Here is a 19,927-nt window from a genome sequence, read left to right on the forward strand (position 1 = left end):
TTTGACAATATCTAATAGCAAATGAATAAGAAAATCATGCGTTGCACGCATGAGGAGCTGGCGCCACGCATGAAAGAATGTAATACAAAAATGGATCTGGCTTTAGGCCACAACAAATTGATTAATTGTTAGTCAGATTTGCTGCACCTATAAATTTTAAAACGAAATAAAAATATTTGTATTTTGCGCCATTTTAGCAGCAACAATTTTGCAGTGCACCTATTCATTTAATGGTTTAGCTTAATGTAGCCTATATCTCATTTAGGTGGCAGGGGATATGTCAGTGAAAGGGGGTGAAAATTACATAACTTTAGGGTAGGGATAACTAATGGTCTTTAAATATCAACTAGGAAATTATAAGATTTATTTCTTGTGTTAGGTTTAAGAAAGAATGTCTCATCATTTTGGAAAAAAAACATTGAAACTCTTTTCTAGGTAAATAAACACAGCACAGGGATGAAATAAATGAGTAATTAAGTTAAAACTAGGATTGCATTCTGTTTGAATGTACTGTGCCAAATGGGTCAAATTTCTCAATTTTTATTAAAAATTAGGTTGGTGGGGGGAAACATCAAGGACCATAGTTTTACAAGAAAAGAAGCCAGCCTTTTCTTTGGGTGTATTTTCAATGCATGTTGCCTTTGTTATGACACTGACACTATGAGACTTTCCTGTGTCACTTTCTGTTTTGATGAAATGGATATGAGTGTTTGCGGCCTCTCAGAACTCGAAATTTGGTAAAAAATATATTCCCTGCCCCCTTACAAAATAGACTGTTATAACGCTGTGCGTTACTAGATTGGTTTATTGTAAAAAAATGGCGGCGTTGGTCTGTCTTGTCGCGTCGGCCAAAGACACAAATGGAAATGTTAATTTTTCCCCATGACAATGAGTCATTGCATCACAGATGATTTTAGTAACTTATTTACATTACAGCCAACGCGGAACAAACATAAACCTTGGTCACACCACAGCCAGAATTATTAGTACTCGGCGGCCTCCTCATGTTTTCACGTGGCGTATCGCCCAGGCACTCAACATCAATCCGCTCACTAACGCTGAGTCTGAATTTACCTCGCGTACTTTCGCGGCATAAATCCTCTGCATACGTACACAAATAGAGTTAAAAGATAAACACCTACATGTGCATTTGTGTAGCGTCGCAACCTAGATTTACGCTACTTTCATGTTATTATTTTCACGTTTTAATAAGCGGATATTATGTTTATATAATGCTTTATAGACAAGTTATATAATAGCACGTCCTAAAATATATTCAACAAAAAATGCGCTTTAACAAATTATTGTTGAATTAATTAAGCATAACTGTAATGTTTCGTTCGAGTCTTAAATTAGCATTATTCAATTTGCAATCCGAAACATGCTTCCGAGTTTTAATGCTAACGCAACATTAACAATTAAATTCTAGCGTCAAATAAACAGTGTTTATCCTTTATCTAAAAAAAGCGCTCGAAAATTATGCAGACATGTAGAATGTCGCATGAAAAGTGTGGGTGTATTTTGTGTTGTATGAATACATGAGCATCACTTCAGAAGGTTGACGCGTGCTCATTGGGGAAAAACCCGCCCTGATTGGACTTTATTTCATCACATCTTTAAATAGAAACAAATGCCAACATTTATTTGATACTTAATAAAAAAGGCAAATATTTGTATTTCTTGAAATTCTGGAGCACATTTCTTGTAAATATTTACCAGATTTTGCTTTAATACTGGAATATACGGGATAATTGGGTAATGAGTAGCGACAGAAAAATTGTAAGTATGCAGTCATAGATTACATTAAATTAATTATGATTTTTAATATTGTTACATGTATAATTGCTCTTTTAAAATTTATAAAGATTTTTATTTTATGATGCGCATCGACTTGGCGTCATATAGCGGCTTGCCTTGGCGGACAGATGCGAAGCATCGCGTCGAAATGCAACGTGCCGCCGCATACTGACGCGGCTCTATCGGCCGACTCGACATCGACTCGTTGCACCTTGACTCTTCGGATTGAGAAATATGTTTGTTCCATGTTGGCTGTACTGTATATCAGCCGCATTTACATCAGGATGTGAAATGTTACCGGTCATATGCTTATGTTTGGTAAAAATCTGCAATAAACTTGTTGGTATTGATTACGTTAAAAAAGCCAAGATAACATGCAACTGAGTGTCGCCGTTGAAGTCGACAAAAAAGAATGCGTCTAATATAAATTGTACACGCCTCCTATCTACTAGTTCAAACTGTTGATGGCTAAGTTCAAGGTGTACAATTATGCCCCAAAAACATGAACTTAACATAAGTGCAAAAGTGAAGAAACTTTCCGGACCTCAACAACTTTACTTGGATTTGATTGACTTTTTTATTTGAAATACAAAACGTTTACTACGCATTTCTTATTTGTCTTTCATTACCAAGTTACGTTGTTTGTTTTACTTGACAAAACTTAAACTTCTCATTAAATTACTAATTTTAACAGTGCTAAACTAACAAAAGTAATGCATCGAGTATTGTATAATACCATAACCTACTATGTTTAGAACTAATACAAATGCAAGATATTTCCTATCAGTGTTGTTTTATTCCAAAAGTACAGCCTCTTACAGGCTGGCAAAAAGTTTAAAAAAAAAAAAAAATCCAATATAATAAGTCAAACTTTTAAATAAATTCAATTGGTCATACAGAAGTTTAATTCTCTGGCAGTTTTATAATATGAATCTTAGAAAGAAGTTAAATATATGCACTTATTAACAATTGGTATACTGATAACTGTTATTTATAATCGTTATAATAATGTTTTAATTTTCCCAATGGTTTATCGCATTTTTCCCGAATCAAAAAGGCACAGGCTGTAAAATATAATGTGAAGAAAAATCACTGCTTATGCTTAATGTCAAAATTTAATGTATTATTAACTGTTTCGTGTTATTTAACCATCATTGACAAAAAGCTGAGTTTCTTACATGTATAAAACTTTGATAATGTAAATTAATTTAAGTAGTCACTACCTGGTGTGAGTAAGCATAACAGCTGTTTGAGATTTTTATCCAGGGTTTCGAAGAAAACTGGTTATTAGATTGGCGAATGTCGGCGGGCTAGCGGGCGTAATAAGCTAATGCTTGTCCTGGCCATAACTATGTTGTTCATTGTGAGATTTTAAAATCATATGGCACATTTGTTCACCATCAGTGGACGGTGTGTCACGCCAAAGATTCACGTCAATATCTCCAAGGTCAAGATCACACTTTGAGTTCAAAGGTAAAAAGTGGTCATAAATGAGCTTGTCCGGGCCATAACTATGTTGTTCATGGTGAGATTTTAAAATCAATTGGCACATTTGTTCATCATTGGAGGCTGAGGGTATGTCGTGCGAAAGAATTGCGTTGATATTTCTAAAGTCAAGGTCACACTTTGAGTTGAAAACCTGGTTTTGTGACAATTTTGTCCCTTGTTTTATTTATTTTTTAAAACTAATATATTGGATAGGAGCTAAAACTCAGTTATTACCAGTAAATAATCTTGCATTGGTATTTTTCAGATATTATGCATATATTTTTTATGCCCCCGGCTCGAAAGATATTACATGTTGATATTTTCAACAAGCTTGTCATATAGTGGAGCTATCCTACTCACCTCGGCGTTGGACAATGTTTAAGTTTGCGTACCACCTCAAATATTTTCAATATCTCTGGACATATTGCTTTCATATTTTGCATACTTCTTTGCCAACATGACCCAAACCTATAAACAAGAGCAGACTACTGTATCAAGTATTTTATAAAAAATATGGCCCTTTTTCCACTTAGAATATGCATATTATTGATAAATCCATGTTAAAGTTTGCGTACCACCTCAAATATTTTCTATGTCCCATGACATATTGCTTTAATATTGTGCATACTTCTTTACTAAATGACCCCAATCAACAAGAGCAGACAACTGTATCAAGCATTTTGTAAGAATTATGTGCCCTTTTTATGGTACTTAAAAAATTTGAAAATTTTGTAAAAATTTGTGTTTAAGGTTCACTTTATTCCTAAAGTATAAAAGGTATTGCTTTCATACTTGCAACACTTACTAACTATCATAAGGGGACTGTGTAGGCAAAGTTATTTTAATTTTAATTAAATTGCCATAACTTATATATTTATGATCGGATTTGATTCCTACTTTGACAAAACAACACTTACCCTGATTACCCCATGATGGCTTACGTTATACTGTCAAGCCCTCGAATAGTCGAATGCGCTGTCCTCTGACAGCTCGTGTACAATATACAGTTTATTTCCCTCCTTAACAAGGTATTTAATGGGTAAAAAAACTTCTAAATGTCGAGTCTACATTGCATGAAACATTCTTTCTTTCAATTGAGAAGTTAAGTTGAAAAAACTGCAACGTAACAACAACATCACATTTTGAAAATATAATCAACTGTAACAAATAATAATTTTTAAAAAAGTCAGTTTTTTGTGTAAACTTGACTTGGAATGACCCCAAAAACTGTTTACAGTAGGGTTTACAAAGAGCATTACTCTTGGTCATAAGTTAACAGTGGAATCAAACAACTTTTTCACAACCAATAGATGTTCTAGATCTTCCAAATGTCTATCTACATGTAACATAATTTTTATTAGCGAGGCTGTTTTCGGAGAAAACCCGAGCTATTGTTATAGCCAGCTTGTCCGATGTAGGCGTCGTGCTTAAACCTTAACATTTGCTCTAAAAACAAAGTGCTGCCACCTACAACTTTGAAACTTCATATGTAGATGCAACTTGATGAGTCATACACGACACACCCATTTTTGGGTAACTAGGTCAAAGGTCAAGGTCACTGTGACCTCTAATATCAAACTTTAACATAGGCTCTAAAATCAAAGTGCTTCCACCTACAACTTTGAAACTTCATATGTAGTTGCACCTTGATGAGTTCTACATGCCTCACCCAATTTTGGGTCACTAGGTCAAAGGTCAAGGTTACTGTTACCTCTAATATAAAACTTTAAAAAAACTTTAACATTGCCTCTAAAATCAAAGTGCTTCCACCTACAACTTTGAAACTTCATATATAGATGAACCTTGATGAGTTCTACACGCCACACCCATTTTGGGTCACTAGGTCAAAGGTCAAGGTCACATAGCACCCATTATGTGGTGCTCTTGTTTTTAAATTACTTCAGATTTGTGAATTGAATTGATAGTTAAGGTAGAATTACTATATGATAAAATGGTTCTTAACGTGCGTCACACTTTTGAATAATTTTCAGACAAATAGACTAGAAATACTGCTGAAAATGGTGGTTTTCTGGATCATGCGATAACTTTAAAAGTTCTTAATATTTTTTTCATGAAACTTGCAACAACATGGATAGATGGCAAAATGGACATGATGCACGTCATTTCATTTTATTCCTACGTCAAAAATTGTGGTTGCTATGGCAACCATTAATAAAAAATAATGGTGGAATTTCTGACAAATTTTGGAGCCGGTTGGGAACCATATTGCTTGACAAAAGCCTTGTTTTAGCAAGAGTTTTCTAGAAAAAAACTAACCAATCCAAATGTGGACTTAACACAAAGCTTATTTTATTTAAAAAATGAGGACTTGACATACAATTTATTTACCATTAAAGTTATGACTTGATACAAAATTCATTTGATCAAAATAAGACTTTGCATACAAGTATTTTCAAAATAAGAACTTTATCCAAAACAATCTTAGCAATCAAAATGAGGACTGGCCATGAATGACATTGATGAAAATGAAGACTTGTCCTGCAATATTTTTTAAATAAGAATTTTCTCAAAAAACCTTATCAATCAAAATGAGGACTTTGCACAAAGCTTATTTTATTATAAAAGTTAGGACTTGACATACGTTTGAATTACCATAAAAGTGAGGACTTGATACACAATTTGTTTGATCAAAATAAGACTTTCCTACAATTAGTTTTTTTTTCAAAATAAGAACTTTCGCCAAAAAAATCTGAAAATCAAAATGAGGCCTCTACACAAAACTGATTTTATTATAAAAGTGAGGACTTGACATCCATTTGATTTATCATAAAAGTGAGGACTTGATGCACACTTTATTTGATCAAAACGATGACTTTCCCTACAGTTAGTTTTTTCAAAATAAAAACTTTTTCAAAAAACATCTTAGCAATCAAAATGAGGACTTTGCACAAAACATATTTTATTATTAAAGTGAGGACTTGACATACAATTGATTTATCATAAAAGTGAGGACTTGATACAAAATATATTTTATCAAAACGATGATTTGCCCTACAACTAGGTTTTTATGCCCCCGGATAGAATGATCGGGGGTATATTGTTTTTGGCCTGTCTCTCATTGTATGTGTGTGTCTGTGTCTGTCCCAAAACTTAAACCTTGGTCATAACTTTTGCAATATTGATGATAGCAACTTGATATTTGGCATGCAAGTTTATCTCATGGAGTTGCACATTTTTAGTGGTGAAAGGTCAAGGTCATCCTTCAAGGTCAAAGGTCAAAAATATGGCTTCAAAGCGGCGCAGTAGGGGGCATTGTGTTTCACGAACACAGCTCTCATTTGAAAATAAGAAATAATTGCAAAAAAACTCCTATCAATCAAAATGAGGACATGACACATTTTATTAAAATACACATAGTCAAGACTTGACATACAATTCTTGGCAAGAATGTTTTATAAATCATGTCCTGAATACAATCATTATATGGATAGTTATGTAGATTAATGTTGTGGTATACATGTAACATGGCTTTCGATTCTGTCATGCAGGAGATGATGCCAATGATTCACCATTAGAGGACATGATGTAACGGTGGCCCAGAACTCTGCTCAACATCGTACATGTAGTAGTACCTACATTCTGACATGCTCACAAACAACAAAACATACCAAGGTACTGGCGAGAGATAATCTATGATGCTCATATGCAATCATTCAAGTACAACTTCATAGCGGACAGTTACATGTAAGTTTATGGAAGTTGTGACAAAATCTGGTTATCATTGATGCCCCAGATGCACCAGAAGACATGAATTTTATAACGTGTTAAGCAAGTTATTATAAACAATAGTAAATTACTAACAAAAGAAGGACTCGACACACAGTTCTGTATATTGTGCATGTGAGGACTTAGAATACATTTCTTGCTTAATATGTTCTCTCATTTTTTATCCCCCGCCAAAGGCGGAGGGATATTGTTTTTGCGTTGTCCGTCCGTCCGGCTGTCCGTCCATCCGTCCGTCTGGCACTTTTGTGTCCTGAGCCATATCTTGGAAGTGCTTTGGTGGATTTCATTGAAACTTGGTATGAATATATATATGGATAAGGGGATGATGCACGCCACATGGCATTGTACGCCATCGGATAATAAGGGAGTTATGGCCCTTTGTATCTTGAAAAAATGCTTTTTTGAGTGTCAAATATAGCACTGTTGTGTCCAGAAGCATATTGGCGGGGGATATAAATTCAATGAATTTGCTTGTTTCTCTAAATTTCTACATCAAATATACTATATAGTTACTAACAAAATGAGGACTCAACACATAATTCTATATATTGTGAATGTGAGGACTTCAAATATAATTTTTCATGTTTCATGGTTTAATTATTTTCTTTAAAACTTCATACACAGATTCATTAATGGAAGTTGTGATAAAGCATTACTAGCTTTGTCGTGATGCAGGAGAGTTTTTTTCCCATGCACTCGGGGATATTGAGAGGGATGACGAAATTCTTTATAACTATAGCATAGGACCTTATCCTTCGAGAAAAAAAGCTATTTTTATAGGCTGCAGACCTGGATCATTTTTGAATAATTTGAATTGAACTACAGTATGTGAATGGTATTATTCTCCTGAAAGGTAATACGACTCAGGAGTCGAATAATGGATTTCCATAATAACAAGTGTTTGTTGTTGTTCTTTATGGTTGTGTCCTCAAGTAATATATCAGTTGAGGAGTAAGAAATAGGTAGTTATCCAATAAGGCAAAATGTATGCATTTATTTAACTAAAACCGCACTTGTTTGGACAAGTATGGGTCTAAGTGCTCTAACACACCAATTTCATCAGAGGATGACATTTCAATATGTATTTGCGGTTATAAACTAAACCATTCGCCATATTGTAAAAAATGAATGAAAGGAGTCGGGTATTTACATATTGTCTTGCTGCTGATTATAAACAGAACCCGTAGTTACATGTAAGGAACTAATTTTCAATACTGTCCACTGAGCAATATGGATGAATTTTCTTGCTCAAAGAAAAAATGTCATTATTAAGCTGTCCAGGGCTCGAACCTAAAACCTCCTGATCAAAAACTGAAGGCTTTACCACTGTTGGTTATCGGTGAAAGTTGTTTTAATGGCTCACCACTCCAAAATTTATATATACATTTTGTAAAAATTTGTCATTGTAACAGTCAGTTTTGTGCTTAACTGTTGATATACAAACTGAAGGTTCGGTCTTTGACCCCAAAAATTATGGCACGTTAAAAAAAGATATTGTGAGAGGTAATTTACTCCCACAACATATCTAAGTAGTGTAGTGTTTCAGCCAGTTGCTTAAAAAAATTGAAAGGAGCTTGCGGGTGAAGGAAATCCAAGTAGATTATGTGTGAATGGCTACGCCTTTAATAACACTGTAAATAACTTGAGTGTAAATAACTTGAGTAGTTTTGCATCTAGCACTTCCATACTTTGTAGACAGGTACCGTACTATATCACATCAGGAAAATGCCTATAGTTTGTAAGGTTTATAAACACATGTTGAAAGAAAGCTTCCAGACCCAGCATTTGATGATGGAAGCTCATTGAAATGAATACATTCTACTAGTGACATTGCGAACAAAATCAGCTAAGGAGCTTTAAATTTTTAATGGTACATAGTATCTTTCAGAAGTATTGAGTTTGTATTATTTAGTTCCATTTTAAGTTAAGGGCAGTACATGTAGCTGTATCCACTTCATAGCAGGGTCTGCATTCATGTAAATTTCTTATTAAACGTGGAAATGATTTTATGAACTGGATGTATTTATGATCCTGAAGGTGGGCGTATAGTGATCGCACTGTCTGTCTGTCTGTCTGTCTGTCTGTCCGTCACACTTTTTAGCTCGACTATATATATATATATATAGTGGAGCAGTATCCTACTCACCCCGGCGTCGGTGTTCCCGTTCCCGTGAGCGTTGCAATGTTTAAGTTTGCGTACCACCTCAAATATTTCCTATGTCCTTTGACATATTGCTTTTATATGTTGCATACTTCTTTACCAACATGATCCCAATCTATAAACAAGAGCAGAAAACTGTATCAAGTATTTTGACAGAATTATGACCCATTTTATACTTAGATAATTTAACATTTGGTTAAGTTTTGTGTTTTGGTTCATTGTACTCCAAAAGTATCATAGCTATTGCTTTCAGACTTGGAAATATTGCTAACTATCATAATGGGACTGTACAGGGCAAGTTGCATAACTCTGGTTGGCTTTTTAACGGAATTACGGCCCTTTTTTTCTTAATAACTTTGAATATTTTGTTAAATTTTGTGTTTAGATCCACTTTACTTCTAAAGTATCAAGGCAATTGCTTTCAAACTTCAAATACTTTCTTACTAGCATGATGGTACTGTACCTGGCAAGTTGAATTTGACCTTGACCTTTAAATGACCTTGACTCTCAAGGTCAAATTAATACATTTTGCTTAAATTGCCATAACTTCTTTATTTATTATCACATTTGATTCATACTTTGACAAAACAACACTTACCTGACATACCACAATGGACTCGACCCAAACCATCCCGCACACCCCAAACCATAATCCCCCTCCCCCCCAATTTTTTTTTCTTTCTTATTTTTAAAAGATCATCTATTAAATGACCACACACCCACATTATACCCCCTCTCCATGATGGCTTACTTTATAGTGTCAAGCACTCGAATAGTCGAGCGCGCCGTTCCTAGACAGCTCTTTTTTTAATGCTCATAACTTCTATGTGGCTTCAGATGTAACCTCCATATTTGGTATGCATGTGTATATTGACAAGGCATTTACATATGCACACACATTTTGACCCCTTTGTCATTGACCTTGAACTTGGGGTCCGGGTTTAGGTTTCGAAATCTGTGTTTAGGTTTCGAAAAATGCTCATAACTTCTATGTCTCTTCAGATGTAATAATACCCTGACCTTGAACCCTTAATACCCTGACCTTGAACTTAGGGTCAGCGTTTAGGTTTCGAAATCTGCGTTTATTTGCTTATTGTGTTGTGTAAAATGACTGATGAAAGAAGCTGTTTTGTACTTTGCTGATGCTGAGGTGTAGTTAAGTCATTAGGGAAAGAACTTGACAAAACCTGTTCCTGTATCATTTCCTAGCTTATGATGAAGGTGTGTATTTAAAAAAAATTGTGTTATTGTTAATTATGTGTGTAGAAAATAAGAAAATACCATAATTCATCATTTGTTCCACCATCATAAGTTGTGGAGGACTCAGACTTTAGTGCACACCAATGGTGTGAGGACTTACTGTCAGTGCGAGGACTCTAGTCCTCAAAATGTTCTCATTTATGTTCGTTTTGTTGACCAAGCAGTGCTTTACACAGGATATTTTTCCGACGCCCCGGGGCCATTAGGGGTGGGATAGGGAGGGCAATATCCTGCATACGCTAATTGTTTTACATTAACTTATGACGTTATTTGGTTTGCAGAGTTTGTGCGTGTTTTTATTGAGACAAAGAAACAATACGAAATACATGAAGCACTGTTCATTTGAAGCTAGAAGTAATTCATGTCGCATTAACATTAAAATTGGGAAGCGAATTTCGGATTACAAATTTAACTATTCTAATTTGAGAATTCAACAAAACATTTATACATGTAGTTGTGTATAATTCAACAATAATTTGTTAAGACGCTTTATGAGTCGAATAAATGATTTGACAACACTATGCATGAAATGCACTATTTCCACGAGGATGTATTGAATGCCTACAAGTGCTGTTGCTCTTGGAAAGCGTGCGCTGTCATCGGTTAATATTGATTTTCCAATACAACAACGCTCCACCTTTAGGTGGGCTTAAGTTGGGTAAAAAAATTTCAAGTAATTAACAGATGATCGTAAATTGGCTCTCAAAATATTCACAAATTACGCTTTGATCTGAAAAATGGCTAGATTCAATTACTGAAAAAATACTAGTACACTAATCGGTAAATTTCAAGCGCACTGCAGACTCTGATTTCCAAATTCATGCGCCTCGGCGAGGGACCGTTGAATGGCTTGTGAAAAGCATTGCCTAAGCATTGCCTAATCTTACATCATTTTAACAAAAACATGCATTGTCCTCAAGTTGACTGCTACCCACTGTACTCATACACAAACACATTGTGTTATAAGGTCAATATCGTTGAACCCAAATTGGTTTTGGTTTATCGTGACGCATAGTTGGATCCAAAAACACGCACATATGGTGTTGTGTTCTAAACTGCTTTGGGGTATATTTCACCTTAGGTGACATATCTTGTTATACACAAAACTGTTTTAATAAGAAGGCACATAAACTATGTATTATTATTTTATTAAAGGTCAACCGAACACTGTGTCAAGAGATTGGTTATTTTACAGTCTTAGTTTAATCACACCTCTGAAGATGGATTTCATAAAATTAGAATAAAAACAAGTCAAGAGAGCAATAAGTTCTCACACATGACCTTTTACAGGGTTTATTTGTTTTGCTGAAGTCCTCACAATGCTGTTTCACATTCCTAATTTTTTATGCAACCCGGATCGAAAGATAGGCGGTATATTGTTTTAGGCCTGTCTGCAGTGCCTGTCATTGTGGCATTGTGTCAGTCATTGTATGTGTGTGTCCCAAAACTTTAACCAAGGTTTAAGTTTTGCAATAATTTTTGCAATATTGAAGATAGAAACTTGATATTTGGCATGCATGTGTATCTAAAGGAGTTGCATATTTTGAGTGGTGAAAGGTCAAGGTCATCCTTCAAGGTCAAAGGTCAAATATATGGGGGACACATAGTGTTTAGAAAAGTGTCATGCATGAATTTGATGAAAATGAAGATTTGTCCTGCATTTCTTTTAAATAAGAGTTTTCTCAACAACTTACCAATCAAAATGAGGACTTTACACAAAGCTTATTTTACATGTATTATAAAAGTGAGGACTTGACATACAATTGATGTACCATAAAATTGAGGACTTGATACACAATTGATTTGATCAAATAAGACTTTCCATACAATTACTATTTTTAAAATAAGAACTTTAACAAAAAATTCTTAACAATCAAAATGAGCACTGTCTATGCATGACAGTAAAGAAAATAAAGACTTGTCCTGCAATATATTTTTTTTTTAAATAAGAGTTTTCTCAAAAACCTTATCAACCAAAATTAGGACTTAATTACACAAAGCTTATCTTATTATCATATTGAGGACTTGACATACAATTGAATTACCATAAAAGTGAGGACTTGATACACAATTTGTTTGATCAAAATAAGACTACTCATTTTATTAGCTTGGCTGTTTTCGGAGATAACCCGAGGTATTGTCATTCCCAGCTCGTCGTGTCGTCCGCCGTCAGCCGTCCGCCGTAGGCGTCGTGCTTAAACCGTAACACCTCTAAAATCAAAGTGCTTCCAACTACAACTTTAAAACTTCATATGTAGATGCACCTTGATGTGTTCTACACGCCACACCCAATTTTGGGTCACTAGGTCAAAGGTCAAGGTTACTGTGACCTCTAAAAAAGCCAAACAAAATTCTGACAAGCTTAGGCAGCCGAGGGTTGGCACCCATTATGCGGTGCTCTTGTTCTCCTTCTATTAAGCTGATACTGTAAAAAGAATGGTACTCAAGAAAGTATTTGTCACATGGCTACTTACTCATCCTGCACTGTGAGATAAAATGATGTAAATTCATAATGGGCTTGAGCTCATCTGTTTTCCATTGTTGATTATCTGACCCCATGTCATGCTGTTCAGGGTCTGACAGTAAGAAGCTGTTTAACCCTTTACCACTTAGACACGTATTTTCACGTATTTGAAGTCGCTTAAAAAGTTAATTTGAATTTTAGACCATTCTTAATAGATTCAAGTTTTTAAGGCGTCGACTCCAAACCTTAGATACTGATTAGCCACAAACAGCATAAAACCTGAACAGAATGCGAGTTGCTTGCAGGCTGTTTTGGTTTTATGCTGTTTGCTGATTGCACATTTTCACTTTGCTTCTGATGGGGAAAGGCTTAACTAATAATATTAGCCCACAATTTTCTATACAATCCTAATCTGACACATTCTGGTTTCCTGCTTGTCATAGAGATCTGCTTTTGGACTTAAAGTTGCACGAGCTGCACAGAGAGTACGTTTGGCTGCAAGTGGTGCCATGTTGCGGGGACTGCGTGTCAGTGATGCAGCACCAGCCTGCCCGGATCAGGTAATTTAGAGAGACTCTCATGCCAAAATCAGAAATATACTTTAAAGCCTCCCTCTAAAAGATTGGAGCATATGGACCTGGCTTTGTCGGGCTATCTGAATTATAAATTTATAGAAATTTAGATTGATAGGGTGTGAAACAAGATATTTTGTTTGTCATATTTAATGCAGAACATTACGCCCAGTATGTACTGGTAAGTTGCCAAAAGAAATGTTGATCAAAGTAGATCAAACAAATAATCTTATGGCATGCAAAGCAGTAGAAATTTATATAATCTGAAAGGAGCTGCATGAAATCATATTGTATTATAGTTTTGTTAACCACATAGCCACAGCATTGGGATACTTTACTCTAGTTAAGCACATGTGACATTCCATTTTACCAGTGAGTGTTTTTATAGACTACAGCTGCAGTTCAATCCCCTGTCAAGTGTTCTCAATTTGAGACTACCTCCTATGACATTGACGTGGTTGTACATTCCGGCCAGAATAAGAGCATCTGTGTACGTGTGGTGGGCATTCAGGTATGTAAAATCTTCATGGATTGAAATAAATATTTGTTAGTTCAAGACTACTAATCATGCATTTTACTGGTTTATTGCTGATGTTGGCTAATACTTCACAGGAAATTTTAGTAGATGTACTGACAGGCATCATATAACTAAATCAATAAAAAAAACGAGCAAACATTTCAATACAAACAAAGATGTAGCAAAGATTATGTGCAATACCTTGTTTTATGGAACAATGTCTTAAATATGTCGAAACTTTGTTCTTCATTTGAAAGTTTCTTTTAAAAAAGAGCAAAATTTTAAAGTCTCATTTCACACTTTAAGCCACATGTTAGTCTCATTTCACTTGTTTTTGCCACATTTTCAAACCTCATTTCACACTTTGTGCCACATTTTAAAGTCCCATTTCTTACTTTGTGCCTCATGCAAAAGTTGCATTTCAAATTTGTGCCACATTTTAAAGCCTTATTTCACAGATTGCCACTTTTTGGAGTCTCATTTCACACTTTCAGCCACATTTTACACTCTCATTTCACACTTTGAACCACATTTTCCAGTCTCATTTCACACTTTGATCCACATTTCAAAGTTCAGACTCATTTCACACTTTGAGCAACATTCTTGAGTCTCATTTCAGATTCTTTGCCATATTTTGGTGTGCAATCTCACCTGCTTTCTTGCAGCCAGACCAGATGGACAATGTCCTCTGCCTGTTCACGTACAGCTGGGAAGTGAAGTACTCCACATGGAAAATCCCGTCCTCCAACCTAGAGTGTGAGGCTCTCCAGTTTGAGTTCTCTGACGTCACGTTGCCCATAGTAACCGCTCAGTTCACCATGACGAGTGGGAAGAACAGCGTTCCATTGGATAATCCACAAAATATCAAAGGTGAAGTAGCCTTGAGGTTTGATACCTTTTCGAGTTTATAAAACAGAGACATGTGACTGGGTATAACATCATTTAATATTTTAATGACAGCTTATTTGTTTTTGTTTTACTACAATCAAGGGTTATTGTTATTATTCTGCAATAACCTTGTCTCACGGCCTAGATATGATCAGATGAAATTAATTTAATGCTAATTATGCAAGCCTTTAGGAATAACAACTTTTATTACAGGTTATTTCAATTCTACATCTGGATATTACTCTTCTCTTTATGATATGATGGCCTTGAAAAAAGTAACAAAACAAAACATACTGTTACCTTATCTAAAATGTGGTATTAAACTTTTTATTCCATTTCTAGTCCGCATCTACAAGTGTGGTACCATGGTAACCAACTGCGGTCAGTGCCTTAGTATGGACCCGGAATACGAGTGTGGCTGGTGTGTGGGTGCATGCCCCATATGCTCCCTGCAGACTCTCTGCCCTGCGTCTGACTGGCTCGACCGCTCAGCTGTCTGTCCCAAACCTCAGATACTCGGGGTACGTGTGGCCATAATGCAGGTGTGTAAAGTGTCGTTCCATATTAGCCTAAGCACAGGCTAATCGGCAATAACGTTTTTCACTTTTATTGAATTTTGAGTTTAAATGAGGTATTTTCTTAACAAAAATCCAGTTCAGGTAGAAAGTGTAGGTTTGGATTAGTCTATGCAGACTGTATAGGCTAATCTGGTGGCAACATTCCACGCACATGCATTAAGCCCCATTTTTCCAGAGTGAGAGACATTTGGAAATGCTTATTAAACCCCACTCCATTTAAAAATTACAGTACTGAAATCACTGGGGTTGACGAGGTCAAAGCGTAGTCCGTTTCGCTACGACGTCGGGTATATGATTTACTACGAAAACATTGTTTAAATACACATGACATCGAGAACGGATTAGTCGAAAATTGTGTTTAAAACATGTAAGATTATGCTTATCTTATAACAAAACTATGAATTTAAGCACAATGACATTTTATTGGTCTGTTACATCAAATTTATAATCCAAGATGTGTCTGGTTTATGCGGTTAAACATGAAATATACCGCTGATTTATCAAACCGAAGTCAAGTTTCACTTAAAAAGGCAATTAAGGTTTACACCTGTGTTTAATTGACACAATTTTACAATTTCCATATTGATCTATGTATCGTGAAGCCACTGGTGTGTTTAGAAATAACCCAGTTATCAGAAGAAAAGGCTATTATTATTACTTTTATCAGGCATGATCATGTCTCTGACAGTATACGTATATGCCTCGCTACGACAACGCTTTAGCGTGTATGCGTTTCTCACAGAAGACGTATTGGTTATCTCTCGAAGGCAAAATAAAGAAAAGTTTTTTTTAATACAGAGTCATTGAGTGGCTGGATGTTTCCTTTGAGGACGAGGTAGTAACAACGGCACAACATGATCCGAAGCGCACAGTCGACATGGTAATGCACATTATTATGATATAATTAAATTCACGACAAGGCCAATGGAAACGATTCAAATCGAAAATCCATATATAAGATGACAGTTGAGAGTCGAGAACCTAATGTCGTCGGTCTAAATAAAAATGACTCATCTTCTCCTCGTGACAATCCCTTATACGTTTATTTTGATAGAGAGCGACGATAGGTTTTCAGCATACGGTACTCTTTATCAAATAACATTCGATTCTCGTTATCCCCAACTCGCTTATCTCGAAACGCTGCTTATGTCAAAGTAAATCCCATGTCCCAACTTCGATCATTATTTATCTCATACAGATTTTGATTTTTACATTGTAAATATCAAAGCAATTTTCTTGAAAATCGGTTATCGTCAACTTATTTGAGATGAAATTTATGTTCGTTTACGTGATTTCAGCTGTAAAATCCACACCTGTAACAGCCGTAAGGTGTGGAAAGTAGGACCCCAATAGCACAAATCCGCAATTGCATAACCAATATATTGTTGTAAAGGTGTGGCAGTGGGTTTCTGTCACAGGTTATTGTTTACTGCGTACATGACGGCTGGTAAATTTACCTCGTGTAACAATGCGGTTAAGGCCCAGTCTCACTATGACGCCGGCGGAGCCCTAGTGCGTGATCAGGCATCTACCGGGATGAACCGGAGCCCTACCGGGATGATCCGGTGCTCCACCGGGATGAACCGTGGACGACCGGGGACAACAGGGGCTCCATCGGGAAAGTATTGAAATGTTTAATACCTATGGGCGTGGCACCGGGAACAACCGGGACTGTACCGGGAACAACCGGGACGGCACCTTAGCTCCACCGGGGCCCAAACATACCCCAGCAGAGCCACAGCAACGCCCCGGTGGAGCCCCTGTGAATGCCGGCAGAGTCTCTTTATAGCTACGTTACATAAGTAAACTGGTGCTCTGACGGTGCCGTCCCGGTTGTTTCTGGTGAAGTTCCGGTTGTTTCCAGTGCAAAGCCGGTCATTGCCGGTCCTTCCCGGTAACTGCTGGTTCATCACGGATGTATTAAACATTTGAATACTTTCCCGGTGGAGCCCCGGTTGTCCACGTTTAAACCGTGGCGTTGCAGCAGCTCTGCCGTGGTTTGATGCCGTTATAGCCCCGGTGAGTGCCGGCGGAGTGACGGTATGCCGGGGCTCTGCCGGGACTCTGTCGGCTTTCACCGGGTTCAACTTTTTCGTTTTGATGTTAATGCGCACAGTGAAACACGGCATCTTTTGTACTGGAAAATAGCAGTCTGCAGTAACTGCAAACTGCATGTGATATGTCCTGAAATAGATACAGTATCTTCGTTGAGCAACCTATACATTATATTTGTACTTCGTTGCGCAACCAATACATACTCTGCGCGAAACCTATACATAAAGCGACTTGTAATTTCCTTCGAAACAAAGCATTTGAATGATTAAAAAATATGTTCGTAACCTGTTTTGTACTTTAAAATGTGAAATGTACACTGAATCAAAGTAACATGTAGTTTTATTTAATTTAAGTTACCGTAATTGGCTAATTAAACAGAATAACCACCTTATGCATTGCTTCAAATCGAAATATTTCGATTTTAGCTCAAAATAAACTTAAAAGTTGCAACTACGCGCATTTGTTATTAGTTTATTATTGAAAATAAGTACCTACCATTACTGGATGTTCCGTTCTCTAATCCATAAACACCAGAAAAGATGAAACTCGCCTGATTAAGAAGTGTATTTACACAATGTTTTCGTAGTAAAACATATACCCGACGTCGTAGCGAAACGGACTACGCTTTGATCTCGTCAGCCCCCAGTGATAAGTATATCTCCTGATACAAACCCAGTGTCTATTTCTATGATCAACAACTCGTATTTATTTTAAATAACTATCAATTCGACGTCAAATAAATTGCTCCAGGTATGTAACACGATACATATTGAGACATTTTCCTCAAATGTTACTCATATAATGCAATATCAATGTACTATGTAGATGCTATACAATATAACCAAGACGAAAGAAAAATGAATGAAAAAACAATGAAGTAAGATAAATAAACTAAGTACATTCAAAATGAGAATAATTGATTTTAGGAATACTCTTCCTCCGTCCATCCTTCAGTCCACCCGTTCGTCCGTATTTTAGTCTGCACGTTAAAGCGGAAATTCACTGCCAGAAAACTGTGAAAATATTAATCACATACATGTAGTCAATGTCAACATAAAAGCTGTTATTTATGTTGACACATGCAATAGATAGAATTTCATGATTTGTTCCATCACAAAATGATGTACACTGCGAAAAAATGCGATCCTTCCTGTGAAATAGGGGAACGGAATCGGTTTTTGACGAGTTACAAAAACGATTCTTATTTGTAGCTGATTATCCAACTGTTTTTTTTATTACATAAAAATATGAAATCAACAAGTTTGTGAACATTTTCCTATATAGCACCATAAAACAACACTATTGTCGTACTTTATTGATTAGGAAGTTTAAAAAATGTTAAACCAATATATGTTACGTAGTTGCTAAATATCGTCAACTCATAGCTTAAAAACTTACTTTTAGCTCGTAAAACGTGTATATGGTATGATTTAGAAAAACACCTTCTTTAATACTCGCTCTTTAGTGCTTTTTTCTCGCTTCACGAATTTTTAATAATGAACACACAATATAAATTGCATTCTTTGATTGAAGTGCCGCATTATTTATGATTTCCAATGACTGTTTGAAGGAGGTGCTTCCAGATTCAATCATGAAGTATAAGTTTCGAAAAACAGTTCTCCCCTGAAACATTTCCTGGAGTGTCAATTTTTGCTGTATTATATTGCCTGTTCCAATGATTATAGACGTAAACAGGATGCATTGTAACGCTTTACGTTGTTTTGAAAAAAGAAGCCATTGCCGCCTACCAAAGCATTCCTACTAATTTCTGTTTTGTGTGTTATACGATGATATCAATTGCGAATTCAATAAACAGTTGCAATGGAATGGTATGTCATTGTCAGACTGTTTCACATATCTGACCTTGTTTTAATTTTGTGCGCACATCGCTGCTAACAAAATGCTATCACTTGTATATTTTAACACAATATGGCAATAAGGGATTGTGTTTTCTAAGGTATGGGTATCACTATATTAAACAAAATTTATATGTATTTAAAACAGCAATATATCACCAAGAGGACGGTTTTCAGTAATTACATAGACTCCACCGGTTGTTTTTGAACCAACACTTATCATAACTGTGATTAATGCCATGCATCTCTTCCCATTCGTGCTGCATCATAATTTATACACACTACTATATTATTTGTATAAGTTGGTAGTAAAGTCGCATGGAAACAAAACGCTTATTGCCTAGAATTAGTGCGTAGAATAAACTCAGAGCAAGTTAATTATGTTTTGCCCAACGACTATTTGTTAACATTTATGATAAACCTTATCCAATTTTAATACATACTTATTTTAATAACTATAAACATTTAAATCATTTGCATAAAAAACTTAATTTGACAGAAGCATAACATGCGAATAATATGTTCTCCGCTTGCTTATATAAGC

General features: G+C 35.8%; 1 protein-coding gene across 2 annotated transcripts in view; it reads left to right on the forward strand.

Moving 5' to 3' along the window:
• LOC127850569 (plexin-A1-like) overlaps positions 1–19,927 on the forward strand; it is a 314,190-nt gene that overhangs the window by 16,999 nt on the left and 277,264 nt on the right. Inside the window, exons 2-7 of one of the 2 annotated variants that reach the window (XM_052383697.1) lie at positions 6,795–6,918; positions 13,383–13,477; positions 13,878–14,000; positions 14,672–14,876; positions 15,237–15,415; positions 16,271–16,391. The exons of the other annotated variant lie outside the window; for it this stretch is intronic. Coding sequence (XP_052239657.1) covers positions 6,891–6,918; positions 13,383–13,477; positions 13,878–14,000; positions 14,672–14,876; positions 15,237–15,415; positions 16,271–16,279 — 639 coding nt within the window. The 5' untranslated portion in view covers positions 6,795–6,890 and the 3' untranslated portion in view covers positions 16,280–16,391. Of the gene's footprint in view, positions 1–6,794; positions 6,919–13,382; positions 13,478–13,877; positions 14,001–14,671; positions 14,877–15,236; positions 15,416–16,270; positions 16,392–19,927 lie in introns of those variants that run through there. 2 annotated transcript variants of the gene reach the window in all.

The sequence above is a fragment of the Dreissena polymorpha genome, chromosome 11, assembly GCF_020536995.1.
Source record: "Dreissena polymorpha isolate Duluth1 chromosome 11, UMN_Dpol_1.0, whole genome shotgun sequence".
In the NCBI taxonomy this organism is placed as follows: domain Eukaryota; kingdom Metazoa; phylum Mollusca; class Bivalvia; order Myida; family Dreissenidae; genus Dreissena; species Dreissena polymorpha.